Raw genomic sequence first — 25440 nt, 5'->3', positions numbered from 1 at the left:
TTCAAAGAAGCTCAAATAGCCACTAACATTTCGGCCGGAAATCTTCCGAGCAATATTGCCTCTCTCTTGCAGGAATTTAAAGACTTGTTTGCTGAAGATGTTCCAAATGGATTGCCACCAATTCGTGGGATTGAACACCAAATTGACTTTATGCTTGGGGCGTCTATCCCCAACAAACCAGCCTATAGAACAAGCCCTGAAGAAACCAAGGAGCTACAAAGGCAAGTTGATGAGTTACTTGCAAAGGGATTGGTTCAAGAAAGGATGAGCCCTTGTGTCGTTCCAGTCTTGTTGGTGCCAAAGAAGGATGGTTCTTGGAGAATGTGCGTAGATTGTCGTGCCATCAACAATATTATGGTAAAGTATCGTCATCCCATTCCCCGACTCGATGATATGCTTGATGAGTTGTATGGAGCAAAACTTTTTTCCAAAATTGATTTGAAAAGCGGGTATCACCAAATTCGCATGAAAGAAGGTGATGAGTGGAAAACAGCTTTTAAAACAAAACATGGTTTATATGAATGGTTAGTAATGCCTTTTGGCCTAACTAATGCTCCTAGTACCTTCATGAGATTAATGAACCATGTTTTGCGTGAATATATTGGCAAATTTGTGGTTGTTTACTTTGATGATATTTTGATTTATTCAAAGTGTCCAAAAGATCACCTTGAGCATCTAACATTTGTTTTGAGTGTGCTTAGGAAGGAAAGGCTATATGCTAACTTGAAGAACTGTACCTTTTGTACCGACCAAGTCGTTTTCCTTGGGTATGTGGTGAGCTCCCAAGGAGTGGCTGTTGATGAAGAAAAGGTAAAATCCATCCAAGATTGGCCAACTCCAAAGACTATATGTGAAGTTCGAAGTTTTCATGGCCTTGCAAGTTTTTATCGCAGGTTTGTCAAACATTTTAGCACTTTAGCATCACCACTTACAGAAATTATCAAAAAGAATGTTGGGTTTAAATGGGGCAAAGAACAAGAGCATGCTTTTCAACAACTCGAGTTTCACTTAACTCATGCTCCTTTGTTGTCTTTGCCTAATTTTGACAAAACATTTGAAATTGAATGTGATGCATCAGAAATTGGAATTGGTGCAGTTTTGATGCAAGAGGGTAAACCGTTGGCATATTTCAGCGAAAAACTAAGTGGGGCAACTTTAAATTACCCAACTTATGACAAAGAACTTTATTCTTTGGTCCGAGCATTGAAAACATGGCAACATTATTTGTGGGCTAAAGAATTTGTCATTCATTCAGATCATGAGTCCTTAAAGTTTCTAAAAGGACAACACAAATTAAACAAAACACATGCTAGGTGGATGGAGTTCATTGAGACATTTCCTTATGTCATCCGATACAAGAAAGGAAAGGAAAATGTTGTGGCTTATGCTTTGTCACGTAGATACTCTCTACTTTCTTCTCTGGATTTCAAAATTCTAGGATTTGAACAATTCAAGGAATTATACCACAATGACTTTGATTTTGGGCAGATTTACCAAGCTTTTGAACAATGCTCTTTTGAAAAGTTTTTCTTACATAATGGTTTTTTGTTCAAAGAATCAAGACTTTGCATTCCTAAATCTTCCTTGCGTGAGCTTTTGGTTAGAGAAGCACATAGTGGAGGCCTTATGGGACATTTTGGGATCGCAAAAACATTATCTACTTTGCAGGAACATTTCTTTTGGCCAAAAATGAAGGTGGATGTTGGAAGAATTTGTAATAATTGTATTGTGTGCAAGCAAGCCAAATCCAAGGTTCAACATCATGGTTTATATACTCCACTTCCGATACCAAGTGAACCATGGGTTGATATTTCAATGGACTTCGTGTTGGGTCTACCAAGATCCAAAAGTGGAAAGGACTCTATTTTTGTGATTGTTGATAGGTTTTCTAAAATGGCTCACTTTATTGCGTGCAATAAAACTAATGATGCATCTCACATTGCTGATTTGTTTTTTAGAGAAATTGTCAGGTTGCATGGAATGCCAAAAACCATTGTCTCAGATCGGGATTCTAAGTTTTTGAGTTATTTTTGGAAAACTTTATGGGCAAAATTAGGGACAAAACTCTTGTTTTCAACAACTTGTCACCCACAAACTGATGGTCAAACAGAAGTGGTGAATAGGACCTTGTCCACTTTGTTGAGGGCTTTAATAAAGAAGAACATCAAAACATAGGAGGACTGTTTGCCACATGTTGAGTTTGCATACAATCGTGTCACTCATTCTGCTACAAAAATGTCACCATTTGAAATTGTATACGGTTTTAATCCTTTGACTCCTTTGGATTTATCACCTTTGCCTTTTCCTTAGCAGGTTAACTTAGATGGAAACAAAAAGGCTGAATTTGTGAAACAGATACATGAGAAAGCAAGACTAAATATAGAATGAAGAACGGAGCAATATTCAAAACAAGCGAATAAAGGGCGACGCAAGATGATTTTTGAACCTGGTGATTAGGTTTGGTTACATATGCGAAAAGAACGATTTCCAGCCCAACGACGTTCAAAATTGCTTCCAGGTGGGGACGGTCCTTTCCAAGTTTTAGAGCGCATCAATGACAATGCATACAAATTGGACCTGCCGGGTGAGTATAATTTTACTGTAACTTTCAATGTCATTGATCTAGCTCCTTTTGATGCAGGTTCTGATTTGAGGACAAATCCTTTTCAAGAGGAGGGGAATGATGCAAACCCACAGCTGTAAACAAAGGATCCAATTCAAATGCCAGATGGACTGGTTACAAGTGCACGAGCTAAAGCATTCAAGGAGGCTTTAAATGGGTTGATTAGAGAAGTTTGTACTCAAGAAAGTACATGGGTCTCATTGGACCTGATCAAAGTTGGATTACAATAATTCAAGTCCAAGAGTGATTTACAAGATCCAATAAGAGCTTTATCAAGCCCATTTCGTTTTTTCTATATTTTAATATGTAATTTTCGTTTTATGTCTCCTAAATAAGTGTTGGGAAGATAAAAGGGTCTTAGGTTACAAGGACATTGTGATAAACCATGTTTAGGTTCATAGTTTTAAACTTGGGGGTTAAATGCCTTAAATTAAAGACACTCCTTTAATTCATGGCTCTTTAGGTACTCTTCCCACACTATAAAAACGTGGTCTATGTATCCATTTGAAATCAATCAAGTTTTGAATACAATTTGTGAGTTTTTAACTCTTTTCGTTCTTTGTGAACTTTTGAACTTATCAGGTTTTCATAGCTTGTGGCGTTCAAACTTATCAATCAATTTGGTGGGTTGATTGTGGCGTTTTATACCAAGGTTCTTGTCTCTTTATAGACAACGGGTCGTTGTTTCCACCTTTGTTTAACAATTCTGTAACCAAAAGAACGATCGAGCGAAACGTGTTCAAACCTCAATTTTGGGTGAGATCACATCATTTGGTATCAGAGCCAGTTCTTTGTGTTGCATATCTATTTTGTTCTTTTTTTTCTTGATTACTTGAGTTCTAAGACGCATATTGGTAGCGGGTCTTGTCACAAGTTGTCAAGGTTCATAACAAAAGATATCAGCACGATTGGGGCTCAGCCAATCCATACCAATGATGACATTGAAGATTTTATGGAAACTGGCATAAGGTCGATTGGAAAAGAATGGTCGTTTAAGGTAAGGGTACAACCTATGAATATGTTGTTAGTACTCTCTTTCTTTCTGTTAGCCATCTCGACGGTAAATGTTTCGATTAATGGTTGGGATTTATGCTTAAGTAGATGTTTAAATACATGACTAACAAAGCTCCTCTCCGCACCACTATCGAAAAGAATGCATGCTTATCGAAAAGAATGCATGACTAACAAAGCTCCTCTCCGCACCACTGTCAAGGAGGAACGTACCTGAAACTACGGTGGGATCAGCGATTGCTTCCTCCTGGCCCATGGCTAGCACCTTCCCTGTGTTGCCAACCGTTGTTGCTTTGGGACAATTCCTCTTGAAGTGTCCGCTTTCCCCACAGCCATAGCAGGCTTGACTTACTCCAACGCCAGAGGCCTGATTGGTTGGTTGGGCTGGTGTCTTGCAGAAACGAGTTGGGTGCCCCTTTCTGCCACATTTGTCGCACTTCATCTCTTTACAAACTCCCAAGTGATGGAAGTTGCATTTGCCACACAAGGGCAGGTTTCCAGCATAACGGTTGGGAGTTGTTGGGGTAGTGGGAACGACAGCAGGAATGGTGGCAGCGTGGACTGCCACTGTCTGTTGCTTCTTGGAGGGCTCTTGCGAAGACTTGCCCTTGGGCTTGTTCCATAACTTTTTCTTTTCACCACTCGCTTTTGGTCGTTCGAACACGACTGCCACTGCATCAAGATCATCCCCGTGATCTATAAGGGTTTGCGCTAAACACTTGGTGCTGTTGAATGTGAGAGGTTTAGCAGCCAAAACATTTCCTTGAGCTGGGGGCGTCAATCCCCAAATGTACCTCTCTATTTTCTTGCTTTCCGGGGTGACCATCCCTGGACATAGAAGAGCCAAATCGCAGAATCTAGCTGTATAAATAGCAATATCAGAACCCTTCATCTTTAGGTTCCAGAGCTCGTGCTCCAACTTCTGCATCTCGCCCCTTGGGCAGTACTCCGCAAGCATTAGTTCCTTTAAACTCTCCCAACCCATGGCATTGGCTACCGGTAGAGTTAGGGATTTGACTCGGCTATTCCATCAAGTCAGTGCTCTATCGGTGAAGGTGTAGGCGGCAAACTTCACCTTGCTTGCTTCAGGACACACACAGATCTCAAAAATTGATTCGATTTTCTAGATCCAACGGGTTAAGGAAATAACACATCCATTTCCATCAAAGGTTTTGGGCTTTGCGTTCATGAAGTCTTTGTAGGAACACTCCTTCGGGTGTCCCTGACCACCATCGAGGTAAAGGGGGTGGGTACCACTTCCCGACCCACTAGTGCCGCAAGAATTGATCTGCAACATCGCAGCAGCCACAACGGCTGTAACTGCTGCTTGGAACATCACTGGGTCGAACAGAGGAGGTGGTGGCGGCGGATCTGACGGAGGGTTGCTGTTCTTTTTGTTGGGTCTCTTTCTGGGAGGCATCTTTCTCTAAAATAATCACGAAGAAGAGGATGGTAAGTCCTCTAGATTTTAGAATCAAGCGATATGGAACCATACATATCTTAACTTGATAGATAAAGTGTTCTACTAAGCGATATACAAGGAAAAGCTACCCATACAAGTAAACTATCGCTGTAAAGGAAGTAAGTAGCAACACTTGAAATGAATCTCTACACTGAGTTCGACTCTAGATAAAATACTCCTATAATATTTTAAGTTGTATGCTCTGTTCTATTGCTCCCTTGTTGTATATAGTTTGGTAAGTTTTAGACTTGTTGCAACACCATAACCATTCCTGGGCATATGTTAATCACTTCTCGGATAGACATAGTTGATCAGGCTATGTCATTCCTATACCTGATTATACATCCCCAGGCCTACTTGTGCCGTCCAACAATCATAATACTTTTGTGTTAGTTCTACTTGCGATACAGTTTCTGGTACGTAAATATATATATATATATATATATATATATATATATATATATATATATATATATATATATATATATATATACTTGTATACTCCTTATAAAATACTTATATTTTTAAAAGTATACTTTTAGTTCAGAGCACTTTGGCCCCTTTTTGTGTTTATAGTTGTATACCATGTAAGGTTCGGTATACTTAGTTCACTATAAACAATGGCTCGGATACCAATCTGTCACACCCCCAAACCGAGACGGCGAAAACGTTCGGGGGTGGAGGACATCATGTATAGTATCACAACAATTACATCATAGTAATCAAAGTAAACACAACCATTACATTGAATATATAGGTATTTACATTTGTTTAAGTCATGGTTTGTAAACATCAAAAGGTATAACAAAATATAAAAGACGTGACTCTATACGCTCCGTCTTCTCAAAAGTCTGAGGGAGTACCTGTCTATTGATTTCCTGAGAATACAGGCGATTTTGAAAGAGTATCAACATAAAGCTGGTGAGTTCATAAGCATGTTTTTGTATGGAAAAATCTGTTAAATGATTCAGTAAAATGTTGGTATGTTTCCAAGAAAATCCAGTATTTTCTAATATAAGTGTTCGTTATAGTGTTCTACAATGTATTAGCTTGTTTTCCTGGTTACCACCGTAAATAATGTGAAAGTTTGTTTGAAAACCCTGGTTATCACCAGTATGTATAGTAGTTCTATTTCTTTAAAATAAAACTAATTGAAGATGTTCCCATTCATACATTAATCGTATTATTTAGTACCAAATTTATGAGTTGTTATAACCATACTTGACCATTGAATTGCCCGAACGACGTTCTTCAGGCACCGGAATCGAAATGACTTTGTCACCCAGGCCTGCCGGCCTAACTGTAGCTAACAGTTACGATGCGGGATTGTCAATCCCGTATAGATCTATACACAAACTCACGTTCTCCCCCCAAGAGACTCTGGTTATAATCTCAGGACCTTTGTTAGTACTTAAGTAAGTACGCGAAGATGCTCACTCATAAAATGCTATACTAACGATCAAGTGTAGAATAAAATGAATTTCTATTTCGAATGACTGGTTATCATGATTCATAAATTATACCCTATATAGCTTATATATTTGTTCGCATTGAATCTATGTTTTGTGCATTGATAAGGTAATTATTCCATAAACTATACCTATTATAGTTTATATGTTTGTTATGTATTCAAATCATGTATGGTTCTGAAAACTGTGCAATTATAATTGAAAGTAATAAACTTCCCTTATGCTCAACATGTTACAAAAGGAATTAAATGTCTACTGTTTTATGAAATATGGAAATCTTTTGGTTGTAACAATTGCATAGTTCTTTAACTTATTGAAATCCTTTTTGTATAAGTTTACAAATAATATTTGTGTTTGGCTTGTATTCCCCCCTTGAAAACGTTAAAATAATAAAAGCGTAGGGGGTATGAACTCACCTGATTGTGAGTGACTTGGATGAATCATAATGATAGGATGTTTGGTATGCTAAGTGAAGTCCCGAGCACAATGAGATCCTATTAAGCACATATTAACATGTATAGGCCTACAATTAGTGCCTATAACAACTAACAAGTATCGGAAATGTAGAGACCCATTTTTATACGAACGGTGAATGCGGAAGTAAGATATCTCGAGATTAATCATGTTTTTGTAAGTATGAACACGAAGAACATATTATGAGTTCGTTGAAGAAGACTAAGAACAAGAGAGAATACTAATATTAATGCATGAAGAACATAGTGGGAGAGAAACTCTCCCTGGGTGGGAGAACCCACCACTTTTCTCTCTCTCTAGATTACATTGTGAGAAAAGTAATCTCTAACTAAGAAAAAAATAAGCTAGCTTATTTAAGAAATGACCAACTCTCCCTTTATATAGGAGGGAGAGTATTACACCATAAATACATTAAAGGAAAAATACAACCTAACTATCACTCATTATTTGTAGAGCATTTCCATGCTCCAACATTCTCTCCCTAAATGCTTGCAAATTATGAGAGATCCAATAAGTGATACAAGGCTATAATACAGTAATCCGACTAGCAAGTGTGGTAATAAAATGAAATCAAGTGCTGAAATGTCTCTGAAACTCTGAACTGTCTGTGAAGTCTGAAACTGGCCATGAATCTCTAACAATGAAGGTCTTCGGCTTCAAAGCACAACCAATGAAGCAGAAAAAATAAGATCCAAATCTTCAAACCAGTCATAATCACCCGAAGAAGGAGGTCACCATGAGCAAGTAGAAGATCCAATAAAAGAAACACTTCGGCTACAAAAAGTCTGAAAAACATCTCGAGTTCTCGAATCATAATACACCGAAATTCTTCAAAGAATAACCTGCTAAAAATGTGAAGCATCCATAAAATGAAGTCCGGATAAAAATAATGTGAGTCCAAAAACATGGTCTAGCAATGCCGAAAATTTGATCCAAGGATCAAAAATAAGTGCCACGTCACATTGCCAAAATAATCTCTGTCTTCAACATATCACAAATTCAAACTCATGAAACCATAAGATCTGAACCGGATGCGAACACAAAATCATCCTGTGGTAGAGTCCGAATAATAAATAATCTGAATCGGAAAACATCGAGTAATGCCAAAAATTTGATCCGTAAAGACCAAAAAGAAGTGCCACATCGCATCACTAAATAAATAATCGTCTTCAGAAGTCTTCAAAAATCCAAACTCAAACAATCATAATAACCAAATCCGGATGATATTCTCTCCCTATTTTTGATAACCAATGACCGGATATCAAAAATCAAAAATCATCGGATGGAGAGTGTCGGATACCAAGAGCTAAGAGAAGCTCTCCCTAGATGTATGAAGGGTCTCGATAAGAAACGAGAAAGAGTAAAAGAGATACTCTTGCAGTCATGATGAGGCGGGTGACATAGTTGCTGAAGCTGTGATGAGAATAATCTGTTGTGCCAAAAATATATCCAAATATCCAAACTGCGGTGCCGGAACACTTGAAGTGGCTTCAATAGAGAATAAAGCCCACATGCTCAAGATACATGATTCGTCAACCAAAAATCAAGAGCGACAAGTCATAAAATCCCATAAAGTGAATAATGCGAAACAACTTTGTTGATCAATTCGCCGTTGCGGTGCAAGCATCACAAAAAAATAATATGAAGTCTAACTGCGGTAGGAGTATTCTTCCAATAATAACCGGCATGAAATGAACCAATGTGACAATCCAAGGTTCGGTTGTGGCAAAAACAGGTGTTAAAAAAATAATTGGTTTTAATAAAAAAAATTGGTTTAAAAAAATGGCTAAATAAAATAATTGGTGTTAAAAAAAATTAGTTGAATAATAAATAATTGGTGTTAAAAAAATTAATTAAAAAAATAATGCAGAAAAAAAGGCTGAATAATAAAAAAAAATGAAGTTTAAATAAAAAAAGGGGTTTAAAAAAAGGGGGGGGGGAGGGGGGGGGGCTGATGAGAGGGGAGGAAAAAGGAAGGAGGGGAGGAGGGGGAAGAATAAGGAGGAAGAAGGAAGAAGGAGGGAGGGGGAAAGGGCTGAAGGAGGGTGGAGAAAGGAGATCCGAAGTCTGCTGGGAGGGTGATTGCGGTGGGAGGTGATTGCGGACGAAGTGGGTGCGGTGAGGTGGTCTGGTTGCGAGTCTAGACTAGGTGCGGATGGTGCTGACCGCGGGTTACTCGACTGCTGATGGGCGAAGGTTGCGGTATGCGAAGGCTAGGCAGCTGCGGATACGAGCTGCAGTAGGAGCGTTGCGGTCCGTGACTTCAGTCGACACTGCGGTCCGAGGCTGCGGTCCGAGCCAAGGAAGCAGATCCGAAGTTGCGGTAGAGCTGAAGGACTTCGGTCAGCAGGGGAGGCTTTTGGTCAGCAGGGAAGAGTAGGCTTCGGATCCTCGGTTTGGACTAAGAGGCTGCGGTACCAAGGCTAAGAAGGGTTGCGGGGAAGCTTCTTAGGAGACTCCGGTAGGCAGTTTTTGGCTGCGGTTCGCGGCTCCGAGAAGGGCTGAACAGGTGACGAAAAATGTTATTTTTTCATGAAAAATGGTACCGCAAAGGCCATTTATTCATATTTTAATAAGAGAATCTTTTTATAAAGCATTTTAAGTCAACATGTGGTCTTGGGAAGGCAAAAAGAAGAGTGTGCAGGAGGTTTTTTAGGGACAAAAGGTGATGGGATTGGACAATGTCACATGGTTTTTGCTTGGGAAGGCAAATAAGAGTGAATTACTCTTTACCCAAAAGAGCAAAAAGGACAAAGTGCTTTTTGCAAACACAATATACATCCAATATTTCTTCAATTAAAGATCTACAGCAAGACTAATGAGGAATAAAAGTCTTCATACCTCAAGAAGATTTCCAAGCTGCTGGGTAAAAAAAAAGAGCACCACTTCAAAGAAAATAAGCTCATTAATTGTGTCTTTTCTTCCAAGATCAAAAGAAACTCCTGGAGCATAAATTTTTCAACTTTTTGGAGACCACAAAATTAATTTTTCTTCCCATTTTCTTCATTTCTTCAACAGCAACAATAATAGTCTTTTAAGAACATTTTTTCCAGCAACAAATAAAACGAGCAGCAGCAGCAACAATTTATTTTATTAAGTAAGAATCACCCAGAAAATTGAACTAAGAACGAACTTCATAAAAAAAATTCCGAGAACTTCATAAAAAAAATTCCGGTTTGAAACCCGAAAATTTTTCTTGCAGAAACACGGAAAAATCACAAGATAATCACCGAACGGGAGTCGTTCCCTTGAACTAATCGTGAGATCTTCAAGGTACGGCTCTGATACCAATTGTAGAGACCCATTTTTATACGAACGGTGAATGCGGAAGTAAGATATCTCGAGATTAATCATGTTTTTGTAAGTATGAACACGAAGAACATATTATGAGTTCGTTGAAGAAGACTAAGAACAACAGAGAATAATAATATTAATGCATGAAGAACATGGTGGGAGAGAAACTCTCCCTGGGTGGGAGAACCCACCACTTTTCTCTCTCTCTAGATTACATTGTGAGAAAAGTAATCTCTAACTAAGAAAAAAATGAGCTAGCTTAAGTAAGAAATGACCAACTCTCCCTTTATATAGGAGGGAGAGTATTTACACCATAAATACAATAAAGGGAAAATACAACCTAACTATCACTCGTTATTTTTAGAGCATTTCCATGCTCCAACAGGAAACAACCTTAGGATGCAGGAAACACTTGAGATGAAGTGTTAGAATCGAATATGAGGGACTGAAAAGGGTTCACGGTCAACCACTATGGGCTCACGGCCCATGATGTGTTCACGGCCGATGAACACATGAAGGGTTCACAGACGTGTTCTTGAGGTATGAAGGGTTCATGGCCGTGAAGTGTTTACTGCCCAAGAATACCTGAAGGGTTCACGGGCCTATGAAGGGTTCACGACCGTGAACTCTTGAAGATCTTTGAGCAGATGACGAAAATTGATGAATCAAAGGATGGAAGTAAGGGGTTTCATGTATGAAAAAGTGTAGGGGATGAATACTTACGTTTTTGAGGAGAAAGGATGCTCTTACTTGATGATGTTTAAGAGAGAATAGAGGTAGTTCACGGCCAGGGGAGAAGAAAATGAAGGAAAATGAGGTTGAACTTTTTATATATAGCATGGGTTCACGACCCTATGAAGGGTTCACGGCCGTGAACCATGTTTGCGGCCGTGAACCTCCTTGGAAGAGGTTCCTGGTTCAAATGCAGCCTACTAATCTCAAGCTAACACTTCCTAACAATTAATCCTTGAGTATATTAGGCTTGGAGACTCTCAAACTGACCCTAATAACTGAAAACAGATAACAGAACGAGTCTGACTTTTGATTGATGGAATTGAGTTAGAGATGGAGATTTTGGGATGTCACATATGAAGCCTTTAAAATGTTGCCCTAGCCTACATGCGACCATAATTCAATTCATAGGTTACCACCCACAACCCAACCATTGAGCCCAAACCACCTTCTAGCCTACTAAAGGTAGCATGCACTCCATGGTCTCCTTCTGTCACACCCCGAAACCGTGATGGCGGAATCGTTCCGGGGTGGAGGACGTCATGCGTAGTATCACAATAATTGTATCATAGCAACCATAGTAAACATAACCAGACATTTTACATATATGAAAGAGGTTTACATTTTTTTAAGACATAGTTTTGTTCATATCAAAAGCAAAATAGAAAGACGCGACTCTAACACTTCGACTTCTCCGAGCTCCTGGAAGTACCTGTTTGCTAATTCCCTGAGAATACAAGCAATTTTGAAAGAGTATCAGCATAAAGCTGGTGAGCTCATAAGCATTTTGGTTTTGGTGGAAAATGTTCTTTGAATCCTTTTGAAAAGTGTTCCTCAAGAAAATCCTATATTTTCTTATGAAAAGCGGTTTTGAAAGAGTGTCCATTAGTAGAAAATAAACCATCAGTTTTAGAAATGCCGGTGTTATCTTGGGAAAATCCTATATTTTCCCTAAAAACAGGTTATCCGTACTAGAGGTAGAGATGTATGTTTTGAAAACCCATGATTACTATCGATATATACATGAAAGTACTTTTATTAATCAAAATAAAACAAGTGAAGACTAGAGTCCGTAAACAAGGTTAGTTTATACTTATTTGCGAGTCGTATAACCATACTTGATATGACCGAGAGACCTTTATAACGTTCTTCGGGCGTTAAGCTAAATGACATTTGTTCACCACAGGCGTGCCCGCCTAACTGTAGCTAGCAGTTCTGGTGTGGGATTGTCAGTCCCGAATAGATCTATTCACAAATCTCACGCTCTCCCTCTAGGAGACTCTGGTTATACTAAAAGGATTTATCACTATACACCTAAGGGTACAATATTGAAGTAGCGCCTCACAATTCTGTATAATATAGTTTACTAGCGAGAAATCAGTATAAAACAGTAATTATCCTTGAATAAATGTACTTTATACTTCTGAGAAAACATATAACATAAACTAAATCTGCCATAGTTTATATATATTTATTTATGAAATCTGATTAGGTAGAGACTGCCTAGAGGGTTATCCCAAACTATACCCATTATAGTTTATTAGAGTTGATATGAAAAATGCTTTGTAAAAACCTTTCTGAAAGTTATGAAGTTAGATTTCCAAAATAGAAGTTCCCCTTATGCTCAACAATTTTACAAAAAGAGATAAAATATTCGAATATGTTATTAAACGTGGAAATCGTTGGACTGCATTAATAAGTTTAAAACTTAATAAAATACTTTGAGTTTGGCTTGTATTCCCCCTGAAAACATTAAAAACACGGAAAATGTAGGGGTATGAACTCACCGTTTGACGTAGGATCTGGGTGTATGATCGGTTACGAATGCTGAGTGTCAACCGATGTTTCGTACGCAAGTGGATCCTATTAACATGTGATAACACATATGTGTGTTAGAATTAGGGTGTTTCATGGCCAAACATGATGGGAAACCACCGTAAAGACTTGGAAATGCTTGTCGGGACCCTATATGATCAAACAAGGGAGGTGTACGGCCAAAAGGGTGTGTGTGCGGCCAGGGTGTGCGGTCAGCATGTGTGTGCGGTCGCACACAGGAGTGTGCGGCCGTACAAAGGGTGTGTGCGGTCGTACACAGGAGTGTGCGGCCGTACACTCCTCATTTGTGCCCAAAATGCTGATTTTGAGGTGTTCTTGTGCTAATACCAAGTCCTACTAGTGAATGAACGCCAAACTCTTCACTCTGGAGAGCTTTAAGGTGTGTACGTCCACCTTATGAAGGTGTGCGGCCGTACACCTTCATGTGATGAAGAACATGATGAACTTTGATGGTTAAGGGCTTAGATCAATGGGTCCTTCATGTATGATAAGCTAGGTGATGGAAAACTCACGTTTTTGAGGCCTTGAGAGCGTTCTTGGATGAAGTTCTTAGAGAGAGAAAGTTAGAGAGAAAAAGTAGAGTGCAGCCAAATGAAAGGAATGAGTGAAGGGGTCACCCTATATAAATAGGGATGAGTGTGCGGCTGGAGGATGGGTGTGCGGCCACACACTCGTGTGTGCGGCCATACACTCAGGTGTGCGGCCACACACTCGTGTGTGCGGCCATACACTCGGGTGTGCGGCCACACACTCCTGTGTGCGGCCATACACTCGGGTGTGCGGCCACACACTCATGTGTGCGGCCATACACTCGGGTGTGTGGCCACACACTCATGTGTGCGGCCATACAATCGGGTGTGCGGCCACACACTCATGTGTGTGGCCACACACTCCTTTTGATGGAGTGTTTGGCCTATTTGCAACCCTAAATCTTAAACCAACCCATCCCTAATTTAAACTTTGGTTGAACCAGGCTTTAGATCATCCAAACAGGCTCAAAACAATGCTAAAAGATAGCTGAACGAGTTTAGCATTGATAGAATTGGCTAAGTGTACAAGATAAAAGTTTCGGGTTGTCACACCTTCCAAATCCACCTTACAAGCATTATCATTGACATGTGACACCGCTTTGTAAAGACCTTCTGCTCTTGGCATCAACTTTTGTTCTTCCTTTTGATGGGAAAACATTCTTTCCTCATATGCACCTACACGAAGTCACCATCTTGAAAGACACGTGGTTTCCTATGCATGTTGGAATTCTGTTTGTACAACTCTTTCATGGCTTCAATCTTCACATGAACTTGTTGTTGTAGTTTCATCATGGACTTCAACTTGTCATTAGCATCCTTGTGAACCAATTCAACCTTTGGCAATGGAATCAAATCCAAAGGCATGAAAGGATTCACACCATACAACACTTCAAAAGTAGAGTGACCTGTAGCATAAGTAGGAGAATGATTACAAGCAAACTCAGCATGTGCAAGTTTGATGTCCAAATGTTTTTGAGTTTTACTAACCAACCCCCTCAACAACGTACCGAAAGTTCTATTAGTCACCTTCGTTTGCCCATCAGTTTGTGGATGATGGGATGTACTAAAAAGTAACTTAGTACCAACTTTCCTCCACAAAGTGTTCCAAAAAAGTAACTCAAAAACATGGAATCCCTATCAGAAACAACAGTTTTAGGAATAATATGCAAGCAAACCACCTCTTTAAAGTACAAATCAAACACATTAGATGTATCATTGGTTTTATGACATGGCACAAAGTGAGCAATTTTTGAAAACCTATCCACCACCACAATAATGGAATCCTTCCCCCTTTGAGTTCTAGGTAAACCATAATGAATTCCATTGACACATGTTCCCACGGACAAATAGGAATTGGCACCGGAGTGTAAACACCATGCCTGAATTTTTTTTTTCGTCATCTAGCATGTAACACACTTGCCCACTATGTTGGTTACATCCCAACATCCTAGGCCAAAAGAAATGCTCTTAAAGCTCCTCCAAAGTTTTGGTATTGGAAAAATGACCCGCCAAACCACCACCATGAGCTTCACGAATCAGCAACTCCCATATTGCATGTTTAGGGACACAAAGGTGATTGCCTTTTGATACCTTTATGGGCTTGATTAATTGAGTAGGGTTGTGTTTAGGTAAATTAGGCTAGAATAACAACCACAAATGATACGTGTATGGAAAGAAATGGATAGATTAGTAAAAAATCAAGACCTACTAAGTTGTATACCGGTGAAAACAATCCAAGACATATTTGATTGAATGTGTATCAAGTCGAGAACACATATCGACTATGACAAGTAGTGAACTATACCTATAATTCAAATTGAACAAAGGTCTTTTGAATGAAATTTCATCTATCTAATTTTTCCATGCATAAAATTGGCTTATATGAAGCCTTTATTACAAAGTTGGTGGTTACAAGCCACCCAACCAACTACTCAGTAAAACAAATAATGAAAATTAAAGAAACTCATGAAACCACACAAAAAAACGTCTGACACACTAATGAATGAAAAAACGTCCATGCTCCATTAAGGAGCATAAGAAGCATTAAAGTGTAACCCTAATCCACCAAAGAGTATCAAAAAGGGCTAGGAGGATTTATGAAGCAAAAAGTAACGGTTTTGAGCACTTATGAAGCCTTTAAAATGTTGCCCTAGCCTTCATGCGACCCTAATTCAATTCATAGGTTACCACGCACAACCCAACGACTAAGTCCAAACCAACTTCTAGCCTACTAGTAATCACTAATCCATCACCTTGGGTTTTCATGATCCATGCATCGATCATCCCCTCCGCCTTTTGAAAGGAAATGACCTAAATTCATCAAGGCCATCCTCAACAAGATAAGGTCCATGGACTCCCACATTAAATTTTGTTCTTCCTTTTGTTAGGAAAACGTTCTTTCCTAATATGCACCTACACCAAGTCACCATCTTGAAAGACACCTGGTTTCCTATGCATGTTGGAATTTTGTTTGTACACCTCATTCGCGGCTTCAATCTTCACACGAACTTGTTGGTGTAGTTTCATCATGGCCTTCAACTTTTCATTAACATCCTTGTGAACCAACTCATCCTTCGGCAATGGAATCAAATCCAAAGTCATGTAAGGATTCACACCACTTTAAAAGGAGAGTGACATGTAGCATAAGCAGGATTACGATTACAGGCAAACTCAGCATGTGCAAGTTTGATGTCCAAATGTTTTTGAGTTTTGCTATCCAACCCCCTCAACAACGTACCCAAAGTTCTATTAGTCACCTTCGTTTGCCTATCAGTTTGTGGACGATGGGATGTACTAAAAAGTAACTTAGTACCAACTTTCCTCCACAAAGTGTTCCAAAAGTAACTCACAAACATGGAATCCCTATTAAAAACAATAGTTTTAGGAATAATATGCAAGTGAACCACCTCTTTAAAGTAAAAAATAGTCACATTAGATGCATCATTTGTTTTATGACATGGCACAAAGTGAGCAATTTTTGAAAACCAATCCACCACCACTATGATGGAATCCTTCCCCATTTGAGTTCTAGGCAAAGCCATAATGAATTCCATTGACACATCTTCCCATGGAAAAATAGGAACCGACAAAGGAGTGTAAACACCATGCTTGAAAGTTTTTTTATCATCTAACATGTAACACACTTGCCCACTATGTTGGTCACATCCCCAACATCTTAGGCCAAAATAAATGTTCTTAAAGCACCTCCAAACTTTTGGTAATGGAAAAATGACCCGCCAAACCACCGCCATGAACTTCACAAAGCAACAACTCCCGTATGGCATGTTTAGGGACACAAAGGTGATTGGCTTTTCATGCCTTTATGGGCTTGATTAAGTGAGTAGGGTTGTGTTTAGGAAAATTAAGCTAGAATAACAACCACAAATGATACGTGTATGGGAAGAAATGGATATATTAGTAACAAATCAAGACCTACTAAGTTGTATACCAGTGAAAACAATCGAAGACATATTTGATTGAATGCGTATCAAGTCAAGAACACGTCTTGACTATGACAAGTTGTGAAGTATAACTATAATTCAAAGTGAACAAATGTTCATTTGATTAAAATTTCATCTATCTCTTTTTTCCATGCATAAACTTGGCCTGTATTAAAAAGTTGGTGGTTACAAGCCACCCAACCAACTACTCAGTAAAACTAATAATGGAAATTAAAGAAACTCATGAAACCACACAAAAAACGTTTGACACACTAATGAATGAAAAAGCGTCCATGCTCCATTAAGGAGCCATAAGAAGCATTAAAGTGTAACCCTAATCCACCAAAGAGTATCAAAAATGGCTAGGAGGCTTTTTGAAGCAATAAGTAACGGTTTTGAGCACTTATGAAGCCGTTAAAATGTTGCCCTAGCCTTGATGCGACCCTAATTCAATTCGTAGGTTAACATGCACAACCCAACCATTGATCCCAAACCACCTTCTAGCCTACTAGTAATCACTAATCCATCACCTTGGGCTTTCATGATCCATGCATGGATCATCCCCTCCCCCTTTGAAAGGAAATGACCTCAATTCATCAACGCCATCCTCAACAAGATAAGGTGAAAGTCCCCCACATTCAAGGTAGCACGCACTCCACGGTCTCCTCCCTAATCCACCTTATAAGCATTATCGTTGACATGTGACACCACTTTGTAAGGACCTTCAGCTCTTGGCATCAACTTTTGTTCTTCCATTTGTTAGGAAAACGTTCTTTCCTCAAATGCACCTACACCAAGTCACCATCTAGAAGGACACGTGGTTTCCTATGCATGTTGGAATTCCGTTTGTACACCTTATTCACGGCTTCAATATTCACACGACCTTGTTGGTGTAGTTTCATCATGGCCTTCAACTTGTCATTAGCATCCTTGTGAACCAATTCATCCTTTGGCAATGGAATCAAATCCAAAGGCATGTAAGGATTCACACCATACACCACTTCTAAAGGAGAGTGACCTGTAGCATAAGTAGGAGAACGATTACAGGCAAACTCAGCATGTGCAAGTTTGATGTCCAAATGTTTTTGAGTTTTGCTAACCAACCCCCTCAACAACGTACCCAAAGTTCTATTAGTCACCTACATTTGCCCATGAGTTTGTGGATAATGGGATGTAATAAAAAGTAACTTTGTACCAACTTTCCTCCACAAAGTGTTCCAAAAGTAACTCAAAAACATGGAATCCCTATCGGAAACAATAGTTTTAGGACTAATATGCAAGCGAACCACCATTTTAAAGTACAAATCAGACACATTAGATGCATCATTGGTTTTATGATATGGCACAAAGTGAGCAATTTCGAAAACCAATCCACCAGCACTGTGATGGAATCCTTCCCCCTTTGAGTTCTAGGCAAACCCATAATGAATTCCATTGACACATCTTCCCAAGGACGAATAGGAATCGGCAAAGGAGTGTAAACACCATGCTTGAAAGTTTTTTTCGTCATCTGACATGTAACACACTTGCCCACTATGTTGGTTACATCCCCAACATCTTAGGCCAAAAGAAATGTTCTTAAAGCACCTCCCATCTTTTGGTAATGGAAAAATGACCCGCCAAACCACCGCCTTGAACTTCACGAAGCAACAACTCCCGTATGGCATGTTTAGGGACACAAAAGATTATGGATAATGAAGGCCCAAAAGGTTATGGGTAGCTTAATATTGGGCTAGAAAGTTGTTTGGGCTTAATGGCCTATAGGGTGTGCATGGTGAGATAGTTGATGGATTAGGGTTTTCTTAATTAAATTAATAAAAGTTTAATAAATCCAAGACTTCATTGATTGTTTGATTCAAAGCTTGGGTGGTTATGGAAGCATTTGGAAGTGTATCATTGATGGCTCTCTTTAAACTTTAGGAGTTACACTCTTATCATTGATGACTCTCTTTAAACTTTGGGAGTTACACTCTTATCATTGATGGCTTTCTTTAATCCTTGGGAGTTACACTCTTTACATCTTCTCATAACCAATTACTAGCAATTGAAGAACAATTGAAGACATGGACGTTTTTTTGTCATTCGTAAGTGTGGTAGACGTTTTATTGTGTTATTTCAAGAGTTTCCTTAATTTTCATTTACTAGCTTTAATGAGTAGTTGGTTGGTTGGCTTGTAACCACCAACTTTGTAATAAAGGCTTCATATAAAGCCATGTTTATCCATGGAAATGTAATAGACGAATTTTAATCAAAGAACCCTTTTGTTCACTTTGAATTATTGTCATAGTTCACAAATTATCATCTTTTGGAGGTGATCCTTGAGTTGATCGAATTCAAACTAATAGGTCTTAGTTTGTCTTCAGATTTACAAGCTATAGGTCTAGTTTGTTTATCAAATCTATCATTTTATTTTTTTTCTCTCAAACAATATTCCATCTCAATACAAAACAGCCCATACACGTATCATAAGTGGTATCAGAGACTAGTTCCGATTGGGTGTAACTGAGTTCTTGTTCAAAAAAAAAAAATCCTGCTATTTTTTTTTATTTCAGTTGTTCAGAAGTTGTTGTCCAAAAATGTTGCGCAAATTATATGATGAAGAACAAATCGAGGAAGAGAAATTTGAAGAAGAGGAGGAAGAAGATTCCATTCCCATCTACGACACCGATGGGGAAGGGGAATTTTGTGAAAGAGTAAATTTCTTTGTTGAAGAGGAATTTGTAGAAAAAATCAATTTCGTGGTTGAAGAAAAAATTATTGAAGACTCTAACCCTTTCTACGACATTGATGGGGAAGACGATCATGAAGAAATTGAAGAAGAAATAAATTTCGTGGTTGGAAACGAAACTGTTGAAACGATTGTGAAAGAAATCGATTTTGTTGTTACAAACAAAATTGTTGAAGAAAAAGTTGACGAATTTGAAGAGGTGGAGCGGTTTCTTGACCACGAAGATGTGGTTGTGGTTAAGAAGGATGATGATACCCGTCTTATAACAAATCATCTTTCTAAGAACCTAGAAGAAGGAGTGACCCATCAAGTTCCAAGTTCCAAGGAGTTACGAGGGAGGGAGTTCATACTGCTTATATTCCTATTCTTATGGTGTACCTTCAATTGGGAAGCCATGTTATTGGAACATGCTTGTGATCAACCCATAAACACAAGCCATGATCCATTATTTCATATGAGCATTTTTAATCCTTTAAATTATTACAAGGATAATTTACAAGGTCTAAATCTTGTTCGTGGGAGTGTACAAAAGTGGTTTTTGATCCACAAATGGAAGATATGGTTAGAAGTGAATTCAACGAGTTCTTTGAGTTATTTGAAGAAGAACATGTGTATATGGAGGAGAGACACTATAAGGCTGTTTGCAATGAATGAAAAACATGTGGTTGCTGCTCCTACGTTAATATGGCCAAATTTATTTTATCTTTTCAAGTTCAAGAACATTAATCGTGGGATGATCCTTTTGTGCAACACCCTATCTCATGAAGATACTTATGTCCATGATTTACACTTTTCACAAGTGTTAAAACATAAAACAGGAGGTTTGAAGCATGGATCGTGGCGTGGGTCAAAAGAGGAGCTCGTATCAGCTAACTATCTAAAAATAATTACACATGGGTGGAATTTAAAACCCAAGGCCATGTGGAAAATGACTGTTGTGGAAGATTACAAACTTGTGAATAGGTATGTAGAGGGACAAGAGGATGTTGTGCTTAGTTTCAATGGTGGTTTGTCCAAAATAGTGCAAGTATTGATTCATTCTTCTATGGATGAAAAAGAGAGTAAGATTGATGACATGAGAGCTGTCAAGCCAAAGAAAATGGTTAGTTTGAAAAAAAAAGAGTTGAGTGATGACACTTCCAGTATGGCTAAAACTGATATTAAGAAGGGTAATGTCATCTTGAGATATCCCTCATTTGAAAGAAGATACCAACTTGGAGTAAAGAAAAGGTCACATTCTGTAATGAATATTTGTTTTCAAGACCTACTGTCATGGAAGTTTCATATGGGAGAACAACATAATCTGGTCCGTACTGAATTGAGGACAATTCCTTTCGAAGAAGGAGGGAATGATCCGTGTATGGATAATGAAGGCCCAAAAGGTTATGGGTAGCTTAATATTGGGCTAGAAAGTTGTTTGGGCTTAATGGCCTATAGGGTGTGCATGGTGAGATAGTTGATGGATTAGGGTTTTCATAATTAAATTAATAAAAGTTTAATAAATCCAAGACTTCATTGATTGTTTGATTCAAAGCTTGGGTGGTTATGGAAGCATTTGGAAGGGTATCATTGATGGCTCTCTTTAAACTTTAGGAGTTACACTCTTATCATTGATGACTCTCTTTAAACTTTGGGAGTTACACTCTTATCATTGATGGCTTTCTTTAATCCTTGGGAGTTACACTCTTTACATCTTCTCATAACCAATTACTAGCAATTGAAGAACAATTGAAGACATGGACGTTTTTTTGTCATTCGTAAGTGTGGTAGACGTTTTATTGTGTTATTTCAAGAGTTTCCTTAATTTTCATTTACTAGCTTTAATGAGTAGTTGGTTGGTTGGCTTGTAACCACCAACTTTGTAATAAAGGCTTCATATAAAGCCATGTTTATCCATGGAAATGTAATAGACGAATTTTAATCAAAGAACCCTTTTGTTCACTTTGAATTATTGTCATAGTTCACAAATTATCATCTTTTGGACGTGATCCTTGAGTTGATCGAATTCAAACTAATAGGTCTTAGTTTGTCTTCAGATTTACAAGCTATAGGTCTAGTTTGTTTATCAAATCTATCATTTTATTGTTTTTGTCTCAAACAATATTCCATCTCAATACAAAACAGCCCATACACGTATCAGAAATGTTCTTAAAGCACCTCCCAACTTTTGGTAATGGAAAAATGACCCGCCAAACCACCGCCATGAACTTCACGAAGCAACAACTCCCGTATGGCATGTTTAGGGACACAAAGGTGATTGCTTTTTGATGCCTTTATGGGCTTGATTAAGTGAGTAGGGTTGTGTTTAGGTAAATTAAGCTAGAATAACAACCACAAATGATACGTGTATGGGAAGAAATGGATAGATTAGTAACAAATCAAGACCTACTAAGTTGTATACCAGTGAAAACAATCGAAGACATATTTGATTGAATGCGTATCAAGTCAAGAACACGTCTCGACTATGACAAGTTGTGAACTATAACTATAATTTTTTTTTGAAAGAGCCAAGCCCAGCAAACTTTATTAAAAAAGAATAAAAAAATACAAACAAACAAAATAAACACAACCACAACCTCTACATCTTGCAACCTATCCAAATCCAACTACCAACCCATTTCCTAACCAACTGGAAAACCCCAAAAATCCCCCACACAATCACAATATTCCTAAGATTAGTCCAAAGTCTTATTAAAGGTGGGAAAAAAGGTAATTTCATCCTCTTACACCTCCAAAGACTCCAACACCCATCTAAACCAACGCAAGAGGCTAGGCCCTTAAAATAACCCACCGACCATTGGACCAACCTTAAGCAAAAACCCAAAAGTCTATACATCATGGACTTCCTACTAAAAACCAACCAGAAAACTATGGCACATCCAGCAAATAAACAAAATCAGCAGCCGCATCCACAACAAAGAGCATCTGCTGCCAAACTCCAAACCTTCAAAAGCCCAACTGAATATGCCCGACCCATCAATCTGTTGGAGCTGACTCCTAAATCCTTTAGTATCAACCAAATAACATAACCAATTCCCCCAAAGCTGAATCCAGAAAGCATGCCACCTCCAATAATCCTTCTTACTGTTCAAACGAGTCAAACGCCCTTCCCAGGTCTGCACAACCAGCAACAAGGACCTGTACAACACACTAAACCAAAAAAGAATAATCCACCAAGTTATCCAATCAATAACCTCAAAACGTTGCATGTTGGACACAACATCAATCACATGTCCAGGAATCATTACTTGAATATTCTCAAAATTGATCATATCCAAATAATAATTCCCAAAGGTACAAGTTACTAAATTCAGAAGCAAGCTCCCGAACCAATAACATATTCCGTCAATTCTAGTGATAACACAACTGTCCACCAATCTATTCCTCCAAACATGAATTCATATAACCCAACTCATCCAATTCCCATTCACCCTAAAATTCAACCAATCAAACAGCCCCAACCTACTTCTAACTTTCATTGTCCTCATTCCCTTTAACATCATTATTACTTCCATCTATACCCCAACATTTCCACACATTATCCTTAATAACTTTTGACTCATACTTCAACCCCAATAACTTCAATTGAATTTCTTTCTCAATGCAACAAATAACTGACAATAAGGATCTAATATTATTTCTAAAAAGTCTCATATTCCTTTCATGCCAAATGTGTGTAACACAACCTGCCAATACCAGTTTCTTTATAAAAATCCCAATAGATTTTCCCTTCACCTGATCACAAAACTTAGAAATGAAATCCTTCCAATCACCGTAACCCACCCTGATATCAGCCTTATTAGAGAAATACTCCCAGATACGCTTAGAGAAGTCACACTTAAAACATAAGTGATCATGGGAATCATTAATCTTCGAACATAAAGGGCATAGCAGTTTACCTTTAATTTCCCAACCTTGCAGCAAGTCCTGAGTCTTTAATTTCCCAAGAACTGCCATCCAAAGAATAAACGCATTCCTTGGAATATTATTACTGAACCAAACTGTGCGATACCAAGGGACCTTTATGTCAAAAAATTGACATCAACCCACACCTGCTTGCAAGAAAAACTATTACACCTTCCATCATTATCTCTCCAAATTATCAAACAAAGGCCTATCAATCAAACCAGGGTATATGTCAAACCAATCTGATGGCCAACAAAATTGGCCATTCACAAAAGCATCCTTCACCTTTGACATATCATTGAAACCAACACTAATCCATTCTCTTCTCGAAATTAACATACTGAAAATCCCAATCGGATGCCACCAGTCATGCCATAAGGAGGTATTCTCACCAGAGCCAATACAAGAAACAATATGTGGACGAAGAATATTCCTAGCATATAAAATCCTTTTCCAAGTCCAGCAGAAGTTCTTTTTAACTTGAATATCCCAAAAATTCCTTTCTTTCAAGTGAAATTTATAGACCCATCTTACCCACAAAGAATTCTTTTTATTGACAATATTCCACACATGTTTGGATAACAACACATCATTCCACATCCTTAGATCTTTCGACCCTAATCCCCCATTCTCTTTAGGGGTACAAACCATTTTCCACCTAACTTTGGCTTTACCCTTCACTTGTTCACCACCACTCCACAAATAACCCCTACATATCTTCTCAATCTCTAAAATAGTGGCAGTAGGGAGCTTAAAAACCGAAGACCAATGTACATGCATAGCAGATAAAAAAGAACCGATAAGTTGAAGTCTTCCAGCATAAGATAATAAACTCTTGTACTTCTAGCTTAGAATTCGCATTTTAACTCTATCCACCGAAACTTTACAGTCTCTTCTAAACAGTTTATTAACTGTTAAAGGCACTCCCAGGTACTTAAAAGGAAACTTTCCAACTTCAAAAGGAAGTATACTATTAATAGTACACCTCACAGCAGGATCAACACAATTGAAAAAAATCAAACTCTTATTCATACTAGCACTCAAACCAGATAAATCTTTAAAACTATCCAACGAATTCCTAATCACTATGGCAGACCCACTATCACCATGACAAAACATCAACAGGTCATCTGCAAAACATAAGTGAGTGATTTTCTGAAATTTGCATCTACTATGATATTTGAAATTAGGGCTTCTCTCAATATTCTTCTTTAACAAAAGGTTGAAGATTTCCATAACAAGAGTAAACAGATAGGGAGATAACGGATCACCCTGTCTCAAGCCTCTCTTCCCTTCAAAAAATCTATTATCCTCACCATTAATATTCACAGTAAACCAAGTAGATGTAACACACATCATGATCCACTGTACCATAATCGGATGGAATCCAAACCCAATCAAAGCTCGCTTAAGGAATTTCCAATCAAATGTAACATATGCCTTTTGGATATCTATTTTCAGGGCACACTTAGGAGGACCATCCTTTCTATTGTATCGCACCATCAAATCCTGCACAAGAAGGATATTGTCCAAAATAGATCTCCCTGGTATGAATGTCGACTGATTAAAATCGACAATCATCCCTAAGCAATTTTCGAATCCGATTGACAATAACCTTGCTGATGCATTTGTACAATGTATTACAGCAAGTAATTGGTCTAAAATCAGTAACTTTCCGAGGGTATTCAACCTTAGGCACAAGAATTATTCTGGTAGCATTAACACACTTCGATATCTTCCCAACCCATAACACCTCCCTGACAGCTTTCCGAACTTCAAGACCCACGACTTTCCAAGAAGCTTTAAAAAACTTAGATGAAAACCCATATGGACCCGGGGCCCGGTTATCATCTATATCGAACATAGCTCTCTTTATCTCATCATCCGACACGACTCTTATCATATCAAGGGCAATTCCAGGATCTAATTTATTAG

General features: G+C 38.4%; 2 protein-coding genes across 2 annotated transcripts; both read right to left on the bottom strand.

The window, feature by feature from the left end:
• Positions 1–23067: 23067 nt before the first annotated feature.
• Positions 23068–23556, bottom strand: LOC145106229 (uncharacterized). The gene has a single exon (XM_079043245.1). The coding sequence runs from the start codon at positions 23554–23556 to the stop codon at positions 23068–23070; it is 489 nt and encodes a 162-aa protein (XP_078899371.1).
• A 129-nt stretch (positions 23557–23685) lies between these two features.
• Positions 23686–24285, bottom strand: LOC145106227 (putative mitochondrial protein AtMg00310). The gene has a single exon (XM_079043244.1). It carries the CDS (start codon positions 24283–24285, stop codon positions 23686–23688), a length of 600 nt encoding a protein of 199 aa, XP_078899370.1.
• Positions 24286–25440: the final 1155 nt, after the last annotated feature.

The sequence above is a fragment of the Lactuca virosa genome, chromosome 4, assembly GCF_052849685.1.
Source record: "Lactuca virosa cultivar CGN04683 chromosome 4, Lactuca_virosa_CGN04683_v6, whole genome shotgun sequence".
NCBI lineage: Eukaryota > Viridiplantae > Streptophyta > Magnoliopsida > Asterales > Asteraceae > Lactuca > Lactuca virosa.
This window is presented reverse-complemented; position numbering and strand designations above follow the sequence as displayed.